This window comes from Tenrec ecaudatus, chromosome 9, assembly GCF_050624435.1.
Source record: "Tenrec ecaudatus isolate mTenEca1 chromosome 9, mTenEca1.hap1, whole genome shotgun sequence".
NCBI classification, from domain to species: domain Eukaryota; kingdom Metazoa; phylum Chordata; class Mammalia; order Afrosoricida; family Tenrecidae; genus Tenrec; species Tenrec ecaudatus.
Genome location: NC_134538.1, coordinates 131,786,197 through 131,807,026, shown reverse-complemented (window position 1 = coordinate 131,807,026; position 20,830 = coordinate 131,786,197). Strand labels below are relative to the sequence as shown.

Sequence of the window (20,830 nt, the reverse complement as noted above, 5' to 3'; positions counted from 1 at the left end):
ATTTGTTTCTCTAGTCTACCTGAATTAACAGTTACTAATAACATTATACTAGCCTTCAATAGGTGTATGCAGAGTGGAAGATTTGGAAATCTCAAGTCAGGGTTAAAGCCTATGCCTTTTATGAATTCAGTGTAGAGGACCACTTGAATCTCTCTGGACAGCTCATGTGGCTACAAGATTAGTTCTGGGCCACCATCTTCACAGGCAGGCATTCACAATTGAACATTCCTATTCCAGAACTCTATAACATGAATGCGGCATAAAGAACTTACCGTATATACTTGTGTATAAGCAGAGTTTTTCAGCACATTTTAAATGCAGTTTTCATGCTCTTATGCAGATTATCTGCCTTGGCTGGTATTTGGGTTGGCTTGTATTCTAGTATATACGGTACTTGCAAAAAAGTATTAAAATTAAAACTACCATTTTGAAACCCTTAGAGAATGACGAGATCTAGGCAACAATTTTGAATGGATGCCAAAATAATTAGATAAAAGATGATGAACTGAATGGTACATCAGACAATAGTTGAATTTATTTATTTATTCTGATATCTTTTTAAAAGAGGTACAATCAGATATTATGTGCCTGACAGGACACAATAGGAACCATACTGTCTCCTAGGAAATATTCCAGCCATAAAAATTATTTTGAACCCAAGTCTTATGAAGCTTTTAGATCTATCTACAAATTCCTGCCCTCTCCCCCCAGAAAAAAAAATGGTGCGGGAGGGAAGACACAATTAACTAAAATCAGAAACTGGATGGAATAGTCTGGTGATATTTTTGAGAGGAGACCATTTATCCTTAAGGACGATACCAATCAAACACATGTGTGGCTCTTACTTGGATTCTTATTTAAGCAAACCTACAATAAAAGACATTTTTATTAAACATCATTTTGAAACAATTCTAGACTTAGAGAATTTGCAATCCTGCAGAGAATACCAATGTCCTTGGCCTAGAGCCCACGAATGTTAAAAGCTCACCTACTGCAATGACGTGATGCTCCTCTCCACAGAGCCGTTTCAGTGTCTTCCGACATGCTTCGGAGAATCAATCGCAAACATGCCCTTTGACCCTTAAATACTTCATTTCCGAAAAAATAAGGATATCCTCATATATAATCATAGGATAATTATCAAAATCAGGATATTAACTTCAATATTGTAAAAGTTACTACAGACAGACCTTATTCAAACTTACTTAGTTTCCCCACCAACGTCTTTTATGGCAAAAGAAAAATATTTTTCTGGGTCCAAGATCAATAGTCTTTCCACTACTTTTCATGATTTGGACAATATTAAAAGAATTACTTTGGAGCTGTACTTCATTTGGGTTTAATTGATGATTCTTCATGCTTATACTCTAATTTGATTATGCATTTTTGGAACACCAAAGAACATGATGCTTCTGTTCTCCACAATGCATCTTATCAGGAGGCACATAGTGTTTGTCCCATAACTGATACTACTGTAATAAGACATTTGACACTGCTAGGAAGTTTTAAAAAGCTATCTGACCTGTTCTGCCTACACAAGGACAGAGAGAATCCAATTCCTCACCAGCTCAAGTTCTCCAGCCAAAAGGCAGAGATGCTTTGCCCTCCATCTTTTGCGCCCTATTCCGTCACCAACCGTTCATCCCACAGCAGTCTCCTTCTCTGCTGGGTTTGAGAATCCATTGTAACAGCCACAGAACTCACAGACGAAACCCGGGGTGTGGTAGTTACATAATCTTATCACCTTGAGGATATTCAGAGTGAAGGGGTGGGGTCTAACCTATCAACCAGGTCGCAGCCTGATTGGTGATGCCTCACTGTGGGCATGGCCTTCTCATGAGAATTCTGGTAACTTCCTCTCTTTTTCCCTGGAGGTGGGCTCCACTCTCTCTCTGCTTCACTCTCTTGCTCTTGAGACACTGGAGAGCTGGAGAAGCCATGTGGAGCCCTGCGCCCACACTGAGATACTTCCATTGCTCCTGGGTCCACAAGGCTTTTCACCCACCAGCCTGTGATCTCCCTGCATTTGGCATTATTGTATGTGCTGCATGTCTGTGAATGTAGCTGTCTTTCCAGATGAAAAAGTACTCATGTACAGGACAGACTCATAGAACATCTTTTTGCTTCTACCCATTGGACTAGGAGGTAATTGTGCCTCGATCTTGCTTGCCATACCAGAGCAACTAGGCTTGCAAGGTTCAAAAGCATATTCGACAGCTTACATTCGGTGGAGCTTTGAGTGATCAGGGAGGCTGTTTTGTGCAGGCCTTACAGTTTATTCCCATTTTCCAGGGGCTTGGAGTGCCATTTGGGTTCAAGCATGACAGATTCCAGTAGGGATAGCACAGGGGGTCACTGGCTGAGACGATTGTACATGAGAAAACTCTCTAAGAATATGAGCCCTTGAACAGGGGAAAACAGTATAATATATATATATATATATATATATATATATATAATTTTAAGACCATGATGGGAGTGGAGAAGGTATTCGATCATTTAAAATGATGTCATATTTGTGAAAATGTGGGCGTTAATCTTTAGCACTACTCGAAGCATTGATGTTTAAGCACATATAGTAACTAAGGACAAAGACGCACTTCAGATCGTATTCCATGGGTGTTGCACTACTCAAGACCAGCGGGACTTCCTATTACAAAGCAAATCAATGCTGAGGTTCCCAGGACCTGGGCAAACATTCAATTTCCTGCTTATAGGAGTCCACGAAACACCAACGTTTAGCTTCAAACGGCAGTGAACACCTTCCTCCTGCCAGCCTTTAACCTCTAGAGTTTAACTGACAGAATTTCTCTGGTGTCTTTAAGCATCCCTGTGGCGGTAGATTTGGGGACAAAGACCCCTCAAGTGGTTTGGGGGTCTGGAGTTTAACTCTTTGTTTGAACTAAGCCATTCTATATAAAGGACAGATTTCTGAATCAGTCCAAAGCCGAAGGTGCCCAAACCCACATGAGACACATGGTCATTACCATTGTAAGGGAAGGTGAAATCGATGTCCCAACGTCCATTTCTAGGGAGTTTTACAAATCTAAACTGAGGTCACCAACAGTGACACAGGCAGCTCGTAACTGGTCTGGAGTGGTGTGCAGTGTGGGTCCATTCAGCTGTCACTTCGTGGCAGCTGAGCACCTGTCGTATCGAAAGCGCACTTGTGTCGAGTTCTGTGACTTCCTGGATGAAGAAGGCTTGTGGGTGAGGACAACTACTGGTGGAAAGGAGCTTTGGGAAGCATTTGAACGTGCCATTTACCTGTGATTTCCATATCGTCCTCCTCAGTGATACTTATGAATTTAATGAAACAAGGTGATTGAAAACAATTACACAATAGAACTTTACAGGCAAGATACAAAACGCCCCCATTTAAATTTTTTACTTTATTTTCTGAAAATTAAAAAGCCAAAAAGTTTATTGCACTAATGGTTAGTCCTTTGATGTCGTTCATATGTAAACTATGCTTTTGTGTCTATTTCTCAAGTGAAAATATTCAAAATTGCTTGGGCAGCAGGCTCCTCCATCTCTTCTAGTTTTGCAAACAGTCTTGTTGTAGCAACTGGTTCAAAATGCTGCTTTGCTTTAAAGCTCGTAGTGCAGCTGTATCCTCACTGAGGACGGGCACCTTTTCCTTTTGCCCCTGGGTCGTCAGGTCACCTTCACTGTCAGACAGTGTGCACAGGAGACTGTCGTTTTCATAGGTTGGAAAGTAATACCTGAAATAACACAGATATACCCAGTAAGCACATTAATAACAATCCCGGACATTTCTAGGTAGCATTACTCTGTACATTAGCATCTTTAGCTATCTAACTCTCCATCCACCCACTCACCCAACTATCCAGCTGAGGAGGCTTCAAAAAGTTCCTGAAAAAATTCCATTATCACTGGGAGGGTAGAGGGTGAGTGGGTTGGAAAGGGGATCTACATGCGACCTCCTCCCTGGGAGATGGACGGCAGAGAAGGGGGGGAAGGGAGACGCCGGATAGGGCAAGATATGACAAAATAACAATGTATAAATTATCAAGGGCTCATGAGAGGCGGGGAGCAGGGAGGGAGGGGAAAAAAAGAGGACTTGATGCAAAGGGCTTAAGTGGAGAGCAAATGCTTTGAAAATGATTAGGGCAAAGAATGTATGGATGTGCTTTATACAATTGATGTATGTACATGTATCGATTGTGATAAGAGTTGTATGAGTCCCTAATAAAAGGTTTAAAAAATGCCATCATCTTTTAATTTTACCATCTACAGCTGTTTGAAGCTCCTTGCGTGTAAATCTGTATTTATCTATGCATCTGCAATTTTGCTAGGTTTCCCTGCCAACAATGTCGACAGCATTTTGTCTTGAGGACGATGAGGACTCTTGGTGGCACAGTGGTTAAGTTCTTGGCTCCTAACCACAAGGCTGGTGGCTTGAACCCCACAGTCGCTCGCTGGGAAAAGGATGTGGCCGCCTGCGCCAGGAGGAGTAATTGCTCTGTGCTACAGGGTGCCTGTAAGTCAGAGTTGACTTTATGGCACTGGGTTTTGAATGAAGGAGACAAATTTATGAGTTGCTTTTACCTGTCGTGGCTGGTATCTTCCTTATAGAATGTTTCACAGCTTCTGCTAACCGGCCATTCAGGCTCTGCTCGATACCTCCATCGTGAGAAGGAACTGGTATTCTACAAGGCAGCTGGCTCCAGCACTGGACAGCTCCCGTTAGGAACTAGCTCCTTGCATGAAGCTAAAACCTGCATCTCTCATTTCCACTCAGAGCACCTAGTGCTTCCTCCCTCCAGGCTAGCAGAGTTTAAATTGAGTTTCTTTTTCATACCCTAATCCTTTACAACTTGGGAGGAAATGGTTGTTTCCCCTGGTGCTTTGTTTTCCGATGTAAACACCGCAGGCAATGAAGACACTCAATGTTTGTTTAACTACAAATGTGGTATTCTGGCTCCTTGTCTGCACATGCATTGGAGTGAGGTCAGGGCTCCCCCTGAGGGCTTTACACTACAGGGGTCAATACAGGCCTGACTCTGGCAGCCATCAGACTACAGTCCCAGGACCTGATGCAATCAATGTCCCCCACGAATAAAGGAACCACCAGGCCACTCAAAAAAACAAAGGCTCTCAGAAGTCCCCTCAGCTGAGCAGCAGCACAGGGCTGACCTGGCCAAGCTACCCTGGAGGATGACAACATCTCACAGGCACCCACAGCTCCATATTCTTTCTCTGCCAAGATGCAAGACAGACACCAACAGTGTGCATACCTTTGGCACTATCATATTATTTCTAGACATTGGCCTAAATGAGATAAATAGGAAAACTGCAGGGCTACAGATATCTACTTTTTATCATTTACGAGAACCCAAAAGAAGAAGCAACCTACGTATGTAGCAAGTACCATCCCGTGGGAGACTTTAAATTTTTTATTTATTTACAGGTTTTGCAGTTTTAAGAGACTAAACAAAGGGATCAATTAAGGAAACTGGAGAGCAGAGGCACCGCCTGGTTGGACAGCACTTACTGCAGCTGATCCCACGTCGGCCTTTCAGGAAGCAGGGAGATGTGTTTCGTCTCCTCCATGTGAGTCCGTAAGTCAGCCTTCGACTTGAACTTCACCTGGCAGCCGTAGCAGCGGCACTGGTGGACTTCCCTTCGGATGAAGTTCACCAGCTTCACTTGCTGATAGAAATTTAATCCTAAAAACATGACAGTACCCACAATCATTAGATAACTGGCGAGACTCAATTTTTCCCTATTATAATTTTTAAAAAGAGCCAGTTCACTTCATTACCCAATCAGAAGAGGCACTCCAATGAGATAGCATAATAAAATATAGACAAGAACAGCCCACGGGGCTTACCTGCTAGGCACAGTTCTAATCCTTGTCTGCAGAAGAACACATTTAATCCTCACAACACCCTATGGGACAGGTGGTATTATTGTACCCTAAGTAGATATTAAGAAACTGTACAAGGCTGCACAGCAGGTCAGTGGAGGAGGCAGGATATGACACCAGCTGTTCATTCCAGAACCCACGTCCTCGAAGACTAAGCTACTGACACATGCACTGTGGGACAGGTCGAAACAGCAAGGCAAGGGACACACTCAGGGGTATCGGAAAGCTGAGCTGTGGGGAGTGAGCTTTTCGCTCTCTTGGATTCGCGAGCAAGTCAGTACTTTATGTCTAATGGCACCAATTCCTTTTAGCTCAGTGCTGCTGACAAAGAGACAACAAGGTACATCGATTATAAACAACTCAAGGTGCACTGCCAGGGCACGCAGTAGGTGTTTTACATACACCATCCCTCCCCATCACTTTTTTCTGACCCGTGATCCCGTCATGCCACCAGTTAAAAGCTGGAATTGCAATACCAGCTCTAGTCTGACTCCTAGACTTAAGCTCTTTCTAGCCACCCTCCACTCCCATTTATGGGATGGATCATGACTTACATTTTGGAAGAGTGGAAAAAAACCTGCCTGAAATAAAAGCCATCGCTGAGTGTGACAGTTCAAGAGAGTTGAGAAGCTTTGCTTCAAATTGTCATTAGAGCCACCTGTACGGAGACGCACTGGGCCCTGGGCCCTCTCCAGACAGAGTGAGAGAACATGGCGGCTGCTTACAGCCCTATCTCTGAAATGCGCACAGAATGAATGAATGAATGAATGAATGCCCTGTGCGTCATCACGGAGAACAACTTCTGAAGCAAACTCACCAAGTTCGGCCTTGATTTTGAGGAGATTGAATTCATGTGCATCCTAAAAAGAAGGGAAGGGATACATCTGTAAGGATATGAATTATTCATCCTGTCATGCCGAGGCTGGGAACAGCTAATTCACAGGAGTTTGAGCCTTTTTGAAACCTGGGCTGAAGTGTTGCTAATTGTGTGTTCTCCCATACCCAACCTCTTCTTCAAGCAAAGACCCAGCCAGTCAAGCCGAGCAGCCTTGACCTTCATTGGCCACGGCTTCTGCCTGTAGTGGCGACCATGTATGACGGCTGCACTCGGCAGCTGGACAGAAAGCGTCCCAAGGCTCCAGGGAGGCGTGACTCTGCCGTATTGGACCTGTGCACTAGAGTTCCAATCAGAGCAAAGCAAACCCAGGCAGCCCAGACCACTGCTGCCAAGTTGGTTCTGGCTCAGCAGGCTTGGAGGGAGAGAGCAGAACTGCCCCATCGACCTCCCAAGGCGGAAATCTTTATGGAAACAGAGGGCCCAAACTGCCCACCTTCTGGTTAACAACCACGTGCTCCAACCATGGTGCCAACAGGGCTCCTTAATGGGCCTTCATTCCGTATGCAGACATTTTCAGAGATTCGGCTCTCCATTTCACACTGTCAAATATACTGCTTCCCTCGCCAAGCTTCGCTTCACTCACATCTCCCCACGAATTACACTTCTTTGGATTTCTGCCATCAGGAGACTTTTATTTGTTCCTTTGCTCTGACCGTCCGCCTCGCCCGAGAAGCGCTGGCAGTTACACGCCCATGGAGGACGAAGGCAGACTCAGCCCCGGCACCCAGTGCCTCCTGTAGCGCCCAGTGCAGGGCTATGACGAGGAATCCTGACGCCGAATCACAGGCAGGGGCTTAGCAGGGAGCGAGGACCCCTGTCAAGGATGGCACTGGGGGAGTCTCTACGCAGGGCATGTGCACTCAGCCTGCTCTCAATGCAGAGCCGGCAGGGCACAGGGAATTGATCACCACACATTCCCGTGGTCCCCTGCCTCAGAGACATGGACGCTCTGCTTTCCTAAGGGAAAATGCCCATGATCTTTGTAGCATCTTCTAGGACCTTCTTGGACCAAATAACAACAGTGGTTCTGAGGGAGCTTGCAGTGGAGGTGGGTGAAAGAGGAGCGTATGCGCTGGTGGGAGGGATTAGAATGGGCAGTGATCCCACCCACCCCCAACTTTAATCAGCCCTCTCCTGCTGAGTGGTGACACTGTGTGGAATCATTAGACGCTGCCTTTCCCACCCACGCCGTCCTGTTGATCAGAGGTGTGGGGAGTGTGCGCTGGGGGTGGGTGGGAGTGCGGCATAGACTGTGAATGCCTCAAATGTCTTCCCTCCAATGCTTGTATCCAAGGGGGCGGCTAGACTCCATCCGGCCTCCTCTCCACGGAGGGCCTCGGCTTCCGCTGGAGCTGTGTGAGTGACTGTCCCTCTTCCCCTGGCCCTCCTCCATCATGGGGAGAAGATCCAGACCTGTCCTATCTGTACGTCATCTCATTGTCGCTGCATCCGGCTGTGACCCTGTTTGCTAAGCCAGAACCATCTCGTGAGCCTCTCAAAGGTGGGACTGAGGTGGGGGGCTGTGCAGTGTCTCACCAACAGTCCACGAGGGTCCTGCCCACGGCACAGCTAACTAACCAGCCAGAGATGTGGTCCTCTGGGGAGGACTATGCTAGTCTCGTCTGCGCTTTGGGGAATGGGATACCAATGGAGAAACTGAAGGGGGAAGTGAAGAGGTGGCAGGAAGTATGGCTTTCCACTGTGTGAGCAAAGCGAATGTCCCAGGTGACTAAAAGCTCTCACCTCCATGTGGACATACAAGGTCTCGATGGTCTCTGCTTGCTTCTCACAAAACAGGCAAACGGCAGAGACAGGGTGCTCCTCCCAGTCAGACCAGTCACTGCGTTCAAAACAGAAAACAGAAAACGTGCAAGCTCCCTTCACGGAGAAGGCGTACCCCCGGCGGTGCCACCGCCACCCGGGGAACCTCGGCCCATCCCTTTTGATGCTGACATTTTTGTAAAGAGTGTCACATCACATTAGGGTTTTCTGATGCAGCTTTTGAAATTCAGAGGGGCACCATGAAATTACTGCCGCGGGCGACCTGGTGCTGCTCCAGGTCCTGACGCCTGGGCAATTCCCTCCCTGTATACTGAGTGCAGTCTCTATCGGGGAGACGGGGGGGGGGGGCAGCTTGAAAAGGAGCTCTATTGGGGAGGTGAGGCACGCGCTCATTAGTCAAGACCACCCAGCATGCACGTGGTATGATGCTGGGAGCGTGTGTCTGCACCACAAACGGGGTTTTTAAAACAGCAGACTTCTTTCCAGGAGGACATGCTGATCAAGCTAACCGGGCCACGTGTTCAAACAGCAGTCACGCTGCCTCCTCCACGCTGTGCTTGAGATACAGTCAATGCCTGTCATCCTGCATCGGGAGCAGCTGGGAGAAGAGTCGTGGAGACGAAGCACTAACCATGCAAACTCAAACCAGGGAGGGTTTCTCAAGGCAGGTTCAGAAGCAACCGCTGCTGTGACTTCAAAGATTCACGAAACCCAATTCACACGGAAGCTCACCTGCTCAGAGAGTGGGGACTGTGCTCCCTAACTTCACCCACTCAGGAGGGTCACCCGCGGTTCTGCTCCAGGCCATTGCATTACTTGTGTGCTCTGAGAGGCCCACACCGTGCCCACTGTGGGTGCTCTAGTGAGCAAGGAAAGTTTCTATCCTCTCCTAGCGGACTCATGGCTGACTCTCTAAGCGGCAAAGGAAGTTACGCGGAGGGCAAGGTTCCAACTCTGGACTTTACTTCAATTAAAAAAAAAAATTCAAAACCCTGGGGATGGGGGATGCTGGTGGGGAGACAGACAGAGAGAGAGGCCAAACAGCTTTGAATTAAAAATAATAAAAAGAAATCCTTTTGGGTTGAAAAACACACTTTTTGAGCTCATAATTTCATGGAAAGAAGCTGAGACTGTTTGAAGTTCGTCATCAATCGGATGAACGTAAAGTTAATTCCAATCGACATCTCTTCTCTATTCCAGTTGAAGCACCATGGGGTGTTCAAAGTTCATATCCCTTCAATATCTGCGGACCAGCCGAGTAAGCCCAGCACCTGGCAAAACATTTTTCTCGGAATTAAATATTATCTGTGTTCAATTAGGGGATAACTTGAGCAGTAACAGATTTCTTAGTGTGATAACAGTTGCTCTTGTGATGATTCTTTCTTTTTTTCCTCATGATTATTATTTCAAGCTATCTGAATTCAAGTTTTTGCCACATCCCATCAAAAGATGGAGGTCTCAGAGTGAGGGGCACAGGGGCCGGGGGAGGGGGGGAACAGGTGTTGATTCTTTAATTCTGCCTCCTCAGATAACATTCTTCAAAGATAATTTTAAGCCAAACTACAGAACTCTCTTTTTTCCCCCCACTCTGAAAAACTCTGCCCTTAATTAGCAGCAATAACTGGTCTTACTCTTCTTGATGGTCTAGCAATTCTCGATCATCTTCTAGCTGAACTTCTTCCCAAGATTTTCCCAGTTCCTAGGTAGAAAGGACAGTGAGGTCAGAGTGAAAGAAGGGGTGGAGGGAGAGGAAATATATAACTCCACAACACAGAAAAGACATTCAAAAGGCTCTGAAACAATACAAGTCAGAGGTGTAGACAAGGGAGTTTCAATGTTGTCAGGAGCGGTGGAGTTGGCTCCCTGCACAGCGACCCTGTGCACCACAGAGGGAAGACTGCCGGGTCGGTCGTGCTCCGTCTTCACAATGATGAGCCCATCCTTGCAGCCACCGCACCTGCTCATCTTGTTGAGGGCTTTCTTCTTTTGCTGCCCCTCTACGTTACCCAGCAGGATGCCCTTCTCCTGGGACTGGTCTCTCCCGCCGACATGTCCACAGTATGTGAGACAAAGTCGCACAAAAAGGATTATGGACTGTCCAAAGAGCTCCAAAGAAATTGTGGGGAAATTGCATTTTCTTTCAATTCCAACGTTTCACAAACTCCTCGAAGCCCTCTTGTACTAAACATTTGTTTCAGCGATGAAGGGCGACATGTCCTTAAATGCTGCCCCAATACGACCTTCTTTTGGAACAGCAGCATCTAGATTAGCTGACAGGGAGCTTTCTGGAGAGCACTTACTTGTTTGTATGAACCCTCCCATGACTTCCTTTCACACCAAGACCAACAACCAGAGTCCCAACCTGGTGTAGAAGCCCCCTGCTCGCTCCTTTTGTCTGGGCGGTCAGCTGCTGTTCACCTTGTTCATGTCCACCGAGTATCGCGTCCTCAGCCGAACACACTGGTCTCTGCAGATCTGCACTGGACTCCCATCTCTGCTTAAACGCAACCCTCAACCTTCTTTCCTCTGGGGACCCCGTCTCAAGGTACCACTTTTTGTCAAGCCACTTTGTTTGCTCTTGAGTTTTCTTTAAAGTACTGATCACTACCTGCAAGAATTTTGTGTATCCATTTGTCTCCTTATTTGCTATCTGTCTTCCCACCCTAGAATTCAGTCCACGGGGGGTGTTCCATTGCAGCCCCGGGTGCACGGTGGGTACTAGGAAGTATTTGATTAATTGAATTGAGACTGAGAAAATCTAAATGTTTGAGGCAAACTGAGACCTTACTTCAGACGGTTTTTGTTAGGTGATCACTGAGTGAGTTATTGCATGTGAAGTCCTCAGGACCGGGCAAGCACTGGTGTTCCTATCCAAATTGCTTTTACTCCTTCTCTTTAGTGGAGAAGCCTCGCCCTCTCAGGGCTGCGCCTGGCAAGCCTCAACAGAGCTACATCGAAACGTCCCAAAACGACTGGAAGGAATGTCTTCCCTCGCTGTGACCACTTCTCCTCAGGGAGCTGCTTGGTCCTCTCTTTTGGACTGTTCTTCTCACTGCCATTCTTTTTAAGTGTGAGAATATGGCTTGGGTCAAGCCCAAACTATAAACTTCTAAGCTGTCTTTAATATCTTTCATTTGGAAAAATACAACCACAATTCACTCTCAGTTATGAACCTTTTCATTCCTCTCTCTCAAATAAAGGTGCTCATTTGGCTAAAAACAATGAGCTATTGGCGCCATTGTGATTTAGGGGGAAAGAAAATCCATCATTCATCCACCTAATGAGCGGTTGAGAAGCTGTCATTAACTGTCAGTTAAATGATGCGTAAGCCCAGGCAAGCAGAGAAGGCGGCCATCGCACCGCTAGACATAGCTCCTGTGGTCTCTATAACGTGCTTCTGAGCTTCGCAGGATGCCGAGTTCGTCCTCCACACTGCACGGATCCTAGCCAGCATTTCTGGTGTCAATCACATCTTTCGGGTGTTAACATTTTCCTCACGGTCTCTGGACTTAGATTTAAATCTACTGGTTGGAGACATTACTCAAGGGTGGGCCAGATGTGGTATTGTACCCTTAACTATCAGGGAAATACGGGTAAGGAGTTAACACCAATAACTCGTCTTACTCTTCTGGATGGTCTAGCAACTCTCGATCATCTTCCAGTTGAATTTCTTCCTAAGATCGCCCAAGGTTTTTTGTTTTGAACCCAAAGTGACAAAAAATATCTTTTATTACCAAACTTCCAAACTCAAAGCATTATTTCACAACTCCCTCGCTATATTCACTCCAACATGGAAGGGTTTATCCAGGGGATACAGCATTCACCATGCACCTCTTGAGGGGGGAAAAGGAAATGGATGTATTGGGGATCATATAATCAATTGTAAATTAGGAAACAGGCAAATTGCATGTGACAATGTCCTTGGCTTTCCCAGAGTACACTGCCTTGGTTGAGTTAAACATATGACTGAATATAGGAACAAGACCCAAAGAGAAAAACAACAAAGCGCAGAGCTCTCTAATTAAGACTCTGTGCTTACTAATGAATCCTGTCAGGAAAGCAAAGAACGTGAAGTCTTGAAGGCACATCAGTAACGGCATTCTGAACACCCCCTCACGTCCCTGCATCAGATGGTTTTGGATCAATGAGAGGGTGGCAAAAAGCATGGGGGTTTGGAGTTCCCATTTCCATCTAGCACTTGCCCTCCCTCGGTACATTCACCCTTAGCATGTGTGCTTACACACACACCCTCATGAGGAATAGAGAAAGCAAGTGTTTTAAGGGTAAAGAAATGATTTTATTAGAACTAGAACAAAACTATGAAAAAAAATAGCTTAGGTGCCTTCTATCATTATAAATGGCTTTGTATGTTTTCAGAATAAAAGCCTTACATCAAAGCAAGATAACACAGTTTCCTTGCGCCCTGGTGCCACCGCGGTTGGGTGCTCAGCTGCTAACTGAGACATGCATCCACGGTTCGCACCCATCCGTGGCTCTGTGGGAGGAAGACGTGGCTGTCTGTTTAAGGAGTGCAGGCTTGGAGACCCTACTGGGTAGTTCTACTTTGTCCTATGGGGTCATTATGAGTTGGTATCAACTTAATGCCTCTTGATTTGACTTTCTGCCTTCTTGGTTAGGAGACCCCAGAGCTTGAAATGCAAGCTGTAGATTGGAGGCAAGGGCATCTGAAAGGGGAGCTAATGGAACCTTGTCCTCTAACCATGCTCGTCATCACCAGAGCCTGTTGGTTTGTGAGAAAATAAAGCAAGAGTTTGAGGTGAGCAATCTAGACAATTTGGATTGTATTTGCCAGTCTGTTAGCGTTAGCAACTGACCTGCGTTAATAAAAATGGAAAGTCTCCCACCCCAGAAGGCAAAATGAATCTGTCAATTGGCTGAGCTCAGAGGCACGCCTCAAACAGCCTCCTTTGCTGGTGGCTCTCCCACCTTTGTGATGTTCAGAGTGCATCTTGCCAGGGTATCCTGGATGTGTCCTCCGTGACCTTGAAGTCCGGAGACACTCCATGGGTGGGAAGTGCAGGGAAGGAACTCAATGGGTTAGTGACCAAAGGGTGCAGATATCTGCTACAGAAGCAACCACGGCATTAACGGCACTCACCATTACAAGGTGTGGAAAGAAACATGCTCCCAGGCCTGTCTCTCATACCCAGCTCCAACTCACTGAGAACAGGGACTCTCACCAGCCCCTGTGTCTGCAATGTCTTCCATTCCCTTCCGGCAGCTGGAACCCAAAGCCCTCCCATGCCTGAGGACGGTACGGCCTCAAGGGGACTGGCTCTGGAGAAACTCAGATGTGAGAGATGGATGCACACACAGCGAGTATTCACAGAACTCTCCCTTTCCTGCCTACTCTGGTCTAAGCATTTTTCCTTCTAAGGAAAAAGCATGAACTCTCTCTATTTTCATTGCTTATGTATAGTTTTAAGAGAATTTCTTCTTTCACACGAAGGAGTCTATGTTAAATATTCTTGACTAAGGGGATAAAAATTAAATAAAAAATGATGCTGAGAAACCCGTGACCCCATTTTCCACACTTACTGTTCTTTGGAGTAGTCTTTCTATATTCATTCACACATTATTAAATGAGCCTTGGTAACACAATAGACACATTATACTGACTGAAACGTTGGTGGCTCGAGCCCACCAGCTGCCCTGAGGGAGTAAAGACTTGGTGGCGATCTCCCATACGGATTTCAGCTTAGGAAGCCCTAAGGGGGTGATTCTACCCTATCCTCTAGGGCTACTGCACGACATCATTATGCTATTACGTAATACACCCTACTATACTGTTACACAAACTCTTGTCTCAGCTTTCCTAGAACGCTATTTAAGTTGACAGCTCAGATAAGCAACCCCTAGTTTAGGGTGCTTATAGAGCTTGAGAGTCTTTATTGGCTTCTTCAATGCTTTTCAAAGGTGTTTGCCTCATTTCTATAATGTCACGGCATTATAACACTTGTTTAATTTTCGGACAGTTTTTCTTGAGGGGAAAGCAGACTGGTCTAAGAGGCTAACGTGAGTTAGAGCCCTTCACGCTCCATCAAAGTAGCTTTACTCTGACCTGGGCTCCTTGTCTCGTTTGTTACCAAAGACAACAGGCAACGGAGGGTGGCTGGGCCATTATGAATCCAACAGCGTTGCTTGGCTATACCAAAAGACTCAGGAATGGAGGATGACGAGATCAGTGTGAATCTGACACCCCGAAGAAAACAAAACACAACTAATCCAAACCAGAGGATGTAAAATGACTTCACCTTGAACAATGAAGGAAATTGGTGCCTTAGTCATGTGACCTTGGGAAGAAACTCGGTTAAACTCTGTGGCTCTACCAATCTACAGAATATGGCAAAAGACAACACTTTGGTCACAGGGATAGCTTTAAGACCAAATGATTTAAAAGAAATAATTACCCAGGAGAATGCTGAGCACAGACTAGGTATTCAAACAGTTGCTGGTTTTCTTTTAAAAACAACTTCTAGCAACACTATCCTAGAGTTGACTTGATTTCCATTCTCTGTGTTATTGGTCTCCACACCCTCTTCAAGTGTTTTTCTTCAGCATGATCCTGCTGTACCAGAACTGGGAGCTCTGTGGTGGGCAGAGCCACCTGCATGCCTGTCTGGAGAGAGCTGGCCCAACGGAGCAGGAAATGTCCAATTTGACGAGCCACACTACATGCTGGCCAGGGAAAGGAGGACGGGAACCAGACTCTTCTGAGACACCAGCAGAAGCAGAGTGAACAGGCCCTTTGAAGTTCCCTCTGAAAGGTAAATACCCCCAGCTCTCTGCTGCTGTTCGAGTGGCAGGCTCTTGAATGAGAGTTTGAAAGAGCCCCAGAAGGAAGCGTGGCGGTGACAGGCTCTAAGTAGCAGCTGAAGATGTCCTGGCGGGTGACACTGCTGCCTGCTCCCTGTTGGGACGGATTGGGCCCTGAAGCAGCGTTTAGTCTAGGAAGTGATGTGATTGAGTGACTGCAAGGGAAGACTGGCTCACAGGCTGCCTTTGCCTCTAGCTGGTTGTAAACCATTTGCAGCTGACCGAAGCAATTTCTCGTTTGCTCTCTCTTCAAACACATGTTAAACTTGCTTCTCGAGGGGAATTTCATTAGTACATTAGAACAGACGAACATGGGCCCTGGAGCAGGGATTTCCAACACAATTCAGGATGCGCTTGTTTCTATCCAATAGACGAGAGGTCTGATTATATCCAATTAGCCTTCTGTGGCCATTGGGTTTGGACTTTAATTCATTCAAATTAGGTTGGGGGAGAGAAAAGCAAAGCAAACAAAACCTTTTTTTTTTTTTTTTTGCTTAAGAAGAGAGCCTGCTAGAAACCGAACTCCCAATCTCTTTTCAAGTCCCAGTAGAGAGTGATTCAGTCTTTCACTTCATAGGAGCGTTTCCCTGTTTGCTGTGTGCTAGCACTGCCCAGGCGCGGGGGTAGTCAAAGCCCCCGCCCACAGTTTCAGATGCCTCCCCCACCCTGGTGACATCTGTTGCCAGCTGAATACCTCGTCTTAATTGAAAGGGACTGTCATGTCTGGGCGCTGACAAATGTACTGAGGTTGGCATGGAAAACCAGTTAGTCCGTCCGACCAAGCAAACAAATGCAATCTACTTGTGTAGCAGGACAGCTGGGTTTCCAGGAAACTTCCCATAAAAATACCCAGTCCCAGAGGGCAACAAAGATATAACCACTTGATCATGGTAGCAATCGAACAACTATGCTTGATCTGATGGATTTATGGATTGGTATAACTGTAAGAGCTACCAACAAAATGATTAATAATAAATAAAAAAGATAAAAGCAATTTATTTCGCCCCCCCTGAACACGAGGGACAGGATGGACTTTTTATTGGGAGCAGGAAGAAGAGTAAAGATATTTTCTTTCTTTTATAAAAAATTATCTAGTGTAACAGCTCGTATATCCAGTGTTCAGCAAGTGCTTTCAAAATAGAGCGCCGGGCGGCCCCAAGGTAACAGCTAGCGCAGTAAATGGGAGGAGAAGAGAGAAGGGCAGGTGTCCGAGTGCTGCCTTAGTTTATATCATCGTGCATTTACCTTGTATACCTAAGTGACAAATCAAATTATGCTTCTTTTTTTAACCATCATTTTACTGGGGGCTTTACAGCCCTTACAACATACCACACATCAATTGTATCTTGCATATCTGCACATATGTTGCCATCATCATTTTCTAAACACTTACTTTCTATTTGGTATCAGCTCCTCTCTCACCCCCACCCCCACCCCCACGGATGCTTGATAAATTATTATTGTTTTCCTATCTTCTAATTAGGTTTCCAAGACCATTTTAAAGCCAGTCCCTGCAGCCCTTGGTTACATTGGGAGCTGCGCACTAACGGCGGTTCCACTATTCGTTCGCCCGTGGAAGGGTCTTGTCTGCTGCACCGCAATCTAATTTCCAGTCACGAAGAGAAAGGCTTACCAAGTAATTAATGACATAAAATCGGTCGTATTCCCGGTTCTTCGGGTTGATCCGACGATGCTGTTTTTTCCTCATGTGGTCTCTCAGTGTGTTTCTGTCTCTGAAGGTCTTCTCACAGTACAAGCACTGCAGGCTGAAGGAGACACACCGACGCTGACCGGCTGGGCCAGTCGCTTAGGTAGCTGCTGCCGTAGCCCTTTATTATCATTCTTTTAATATTTATTAATTTTAGGGCCCATGGAATCTTCAAATGGGAAAGGACATGAAAAGGTCACCAAGCCTACACCCCCTTGTTGACATGGGCATGTTCCAGAGACCAGGCTGTTATGTTCAATCTGCATTACTCTCAGGCCGGGGATTGTCCCCACGTATCGGGTGCCAGTGCCTACCATGGGTGTTAAACTGCCCTGCAGGAGCCCCTGGGTTACCTCAGGATGTGTGGTGACATGGTAGGCTCTTCTTCCCCACACGGAATGCTAGGGATCAGGGGTGATGGTGTTTTCCTCTATCCACCATCTCCTGCTGCCCACCCTAGGCTGCGACCCCGCTTGTCCACCATTTGCCCTGGCTCCACAGTGATACCTGTTCTGCTCTCTGCCTCTCCCACCGACCTCCCAGCTACGCAGGCCTGCAGCCCACCTCTCCTTGCCTGCCCACAGCCCTGCATCCTCTGGGTGGACTGAGAGGTCTCGATGAATGGGGGAAGGTGACCTTTGGTCAGCTGGCCATCACCCCTCATCCTGCGTGTGGTCTGGCGGATGCTAGAACCTGCAGGCTAGCCCCCAGGGTGGTCGCTGGAGGGTGTCCGGGCCCCGCCACGGTCCTGTGTGGGGTCAGCGAATGAGCCGTGCAGTGAGGCACGGCGTGGAAGTGCGGCACTCGAGCACGCCGTCGTCAGAGCCCCTCACTTTGCTCATTCGCTTGGTGGCTCGACATCAGGCGGGTTGGTTGACAGATGGTCAACTTGGTTGCCTTGACATTTCAGTTAAAACTGACAATGATGGTTAATATTCAAAAAGTGTTTGTGCTTTATCAATGGAATTATCTTTCTATAAATAAAAATGTACGGATGTTCTTGTTAGACAGGGTCTCAATGAGCCAGAGCTGACAAGATGGGCATCCTAACAACAATGGGTATGTTCTTTCTCCTGCAGGCAGGACGCCATCGTCTCACACGGAACTGAATACAGTAGAGCAATTGGCACTACATATGCAGGCAAATTTAGAACAGTGGCGTCTAAGAGGATATGAATATAGAGAGCTTACAAAGGGAAATTCAGAGGAATTAATAACGTTCCATTTCTTGGGCTGGCCTTTGTGACACACTTTGTATGGCATGTACATTTAATGGTATACATGACACGTTCTATTTAAAAATCTTGAAACACTAAAATGCAATATGATCTAGACAAAAAGAGACTTGTCCCACAAAATATGAACTCTGCTACCTTGACAATTAAGGAAGTTCCACGTCTTTAATTACTTTTATACTGTTAAATCAATTAGAACAAGTTCACAACAGAGTTCCAGATTAAAACAGCCTCAGACGTGGTTCATAAAACAGCACCTAAACAAACAACACCCCCCAAACAAAACAAAACCAGCACCTACTTGTCCAGCTTCTTCTGTAGGGTACACAGAAATTCACTGCAGTTTACAATGTTGTCTGGCAATCCAATGTTGAAAGCATGTTCTCTGGCCATGTGGTTCAAAAGCACAGATCTAGGAAGACATGTGCAACCAGCATAACTTACATATCATCTGTGAATGTTGTTACACAATGTAAGCGTGTTAGTAGACACCAAAGGGAGACACGTATGATCTGCTTATTCACGGGGGTACCCCCAAAACCTGCAATTTTTACCCCAAAGCTTTTTTTTTTTTTTAACAAAACAACTTTATCACCTTCAACGTACTATCCATTGCACTTAATACATTTGTCAAATCTGCGATTCCATTCTTGGACACATTTTTCAAACTCTGACAGCACCTCCCTTGTTTTTCCGTCACCCTTCCACGTTGTCAAATCGCTGTCCTTTCATGTCCCTCTTCATTCACAGAGACGAAAGGAAGTCTCATGGAGCAAGGCAGGTGAGTAAAGTGTGTGGGGCAAGAGAGGCATGCTCCTTTTTGCCAAAACCCAGAGCACTGAGATGGCTGCGTGAGCAGGTGCACTGTTGTGGTGGCAAAACCAGCCCCCCGTCTGCCACAAATCAGGCCTTTTTTTGTTGCACACATTTATGCAACCTTTTCAGAATCTCTAATTAGAAAGCTTGATTTAGAGTCTGATCTGGTGGAATGAACTCCAAATGCACTATCTCCCTCACATCACATGCAGTTTGTTTGTTTGGTACCTCTTTGTATAGGGAATATCTGGAACAGTAACGTGCCTAGAACCACAAGTTTGTTCGTGGCTACCAGCAGCTGGGAAGAGGGGGCCACAGGAAGCTATTCCTTGGGTGGTATGGAAAGCCCCTAGCAGCACGGTGTGGTGGGCTAAGCCCTGAGTGCTGATGGAGTGCTGGTGGCTGTACCACCTGAGGGCTTTGTGGAGCGGGGGAGCCGGTGGCTTCTGGAAAGACCCACAACCCTGGAAGCCCAGGAGCAGTTCTACGCTGTCCGAGAAGGCCGTTAGGAGGCACAGGAGGCAGCTAGATGGCAATGGGATTTCTTTTTTTTAAGTTTCTCTTTACAGGATGCAAAACATTTGAAAATGGATGGGAGTGAAGGATACATAACAAAAGATAATTAAGGTTAATGAATTGAACACATTTTTTTGTTCTATATTATTTCACCCTCCCCCACCTGTGTTCCCCCAACACTGCCAATAACACATAATATAAGTCTATTTTTGGCAGTTTTTGAAACTGCCTAGAGAAACTACAGTCTATCTGTGACACTAGGTGGTGTGTGTGTGTGTGTGTGTGTGTGTGTGTATGTAGGTATACATCCATGCATATACAGAAATACACACAGGAACATATATATATATATATACACACATTTCTGTATATATATAAAAGTAAAGTCATGCTGATATATAAATGGAACCAGAGCAACTTAATTTATGTAACTAACAGGAATGTTTTGATCAGCTTTCCAATAGAAAATGTAACACTTAAAGATGTGTGAAAGGCAAACCTGTTACCGGAGAATTCCACATTGCAAAACATACAAACGCCATAAAAACTGGTGTCGTTTCTTTCTTGCTGTTGTTGTTCCAGAATTTCTTTCTGTGAAGCAGAAACAAATCTTTGCTATTACCCTTAATAACTACTCAGCTGATTAATAAAAAATGTCAAGAGTCAGTTTGGAGAGATGGAACCCGGGGTGAAAGTGCAAAGAGAATACTCCCCTATGACAGCTAATATTTCCACTTTCTCTCTTCCCACCGTTCTTGAACAAACACTCCGAGGTGGTCCTGCTGAAGGCCTACAGAACACTCCACGGGCCAGCAGGGACCTCTGTCAACAGGGTCTCACCGCTCTGCCTCTTCTTCCAGATCAGCCCATTTTTTGCCAGTAGTTTCCCACCTTGCCAAGGAGCCCTGGCAGTGCAGTGGTTACATGTTGGGCTGTGATCCGAATGGTTGGCAGTTCAAAACCACCAGCAGCTCCTCAGGAAAAAGACCGGCCTCTCTACTCCTGTTAACAGTGAGTCTCAGAAACTCATAGGGGGTCACTGTGAGTCACCACTGACTCGATGGCGTGAGTTGTTGCTTTAATGATGTAGGGTCCGTGCTGTGAGCACATGTTAAGGTGTTGTCATGGAAAGGGGACAGATTGTA

The 20,830-nt window shown here is 46.1% G+C and overlaps 1 protein-coding gene across 1 annotated transcript in view; it reads right to left on the bottom strand.

Moving 5' to 3' along the window:
* Positions 1 to 3,368: 3,368 nt before the first annotated feature.
* Positions 3,369 to 20,830, bottom strand: part of ZNF277 (zinc finger protein 277) — a 102,189-nt gene continuing 84,727 nt past the window's right edge. The window contains exons 5-12 of the mRNA XM_075558569.1: positions 20,185 to 20,276; positions 18,655 to 18,765; positions 17,044 to 17,176; positions 10,205 to 10,272; positions 8,535 to 8,631; positions 6,711 to 6,753; positions 5,519 to 5,693; positions 3,369 to 3,725 (exon numbers count right to left, since the gene is read on the bottom strand). Coding sequence (XP_075414684.1) covers positions 3,539 to 3,725; positions 5,519 to 5,693; positions 6,711 to 6,753; positions 8,535 to 8,631; positions 10,205 to 10,272; positions 17,044 to 17,176; positions 18,655 to 18,765; positions 20,185 to 20,276 — 906 coding nt within the window. The 3' untranslated portion in view covers positions 3,369 to 3,538. The remainder of the gene's footprint in view (positions 3,726 to 5,518; positions 5,694 to 6,710; positions 6,754 to 8,534; positions 8,632 to 10,204; positions 10,273 to 17,043; positions 17,177 to 18,654; positions 18,766 to 20,184; positions 20,277 to 20,830) is intronic.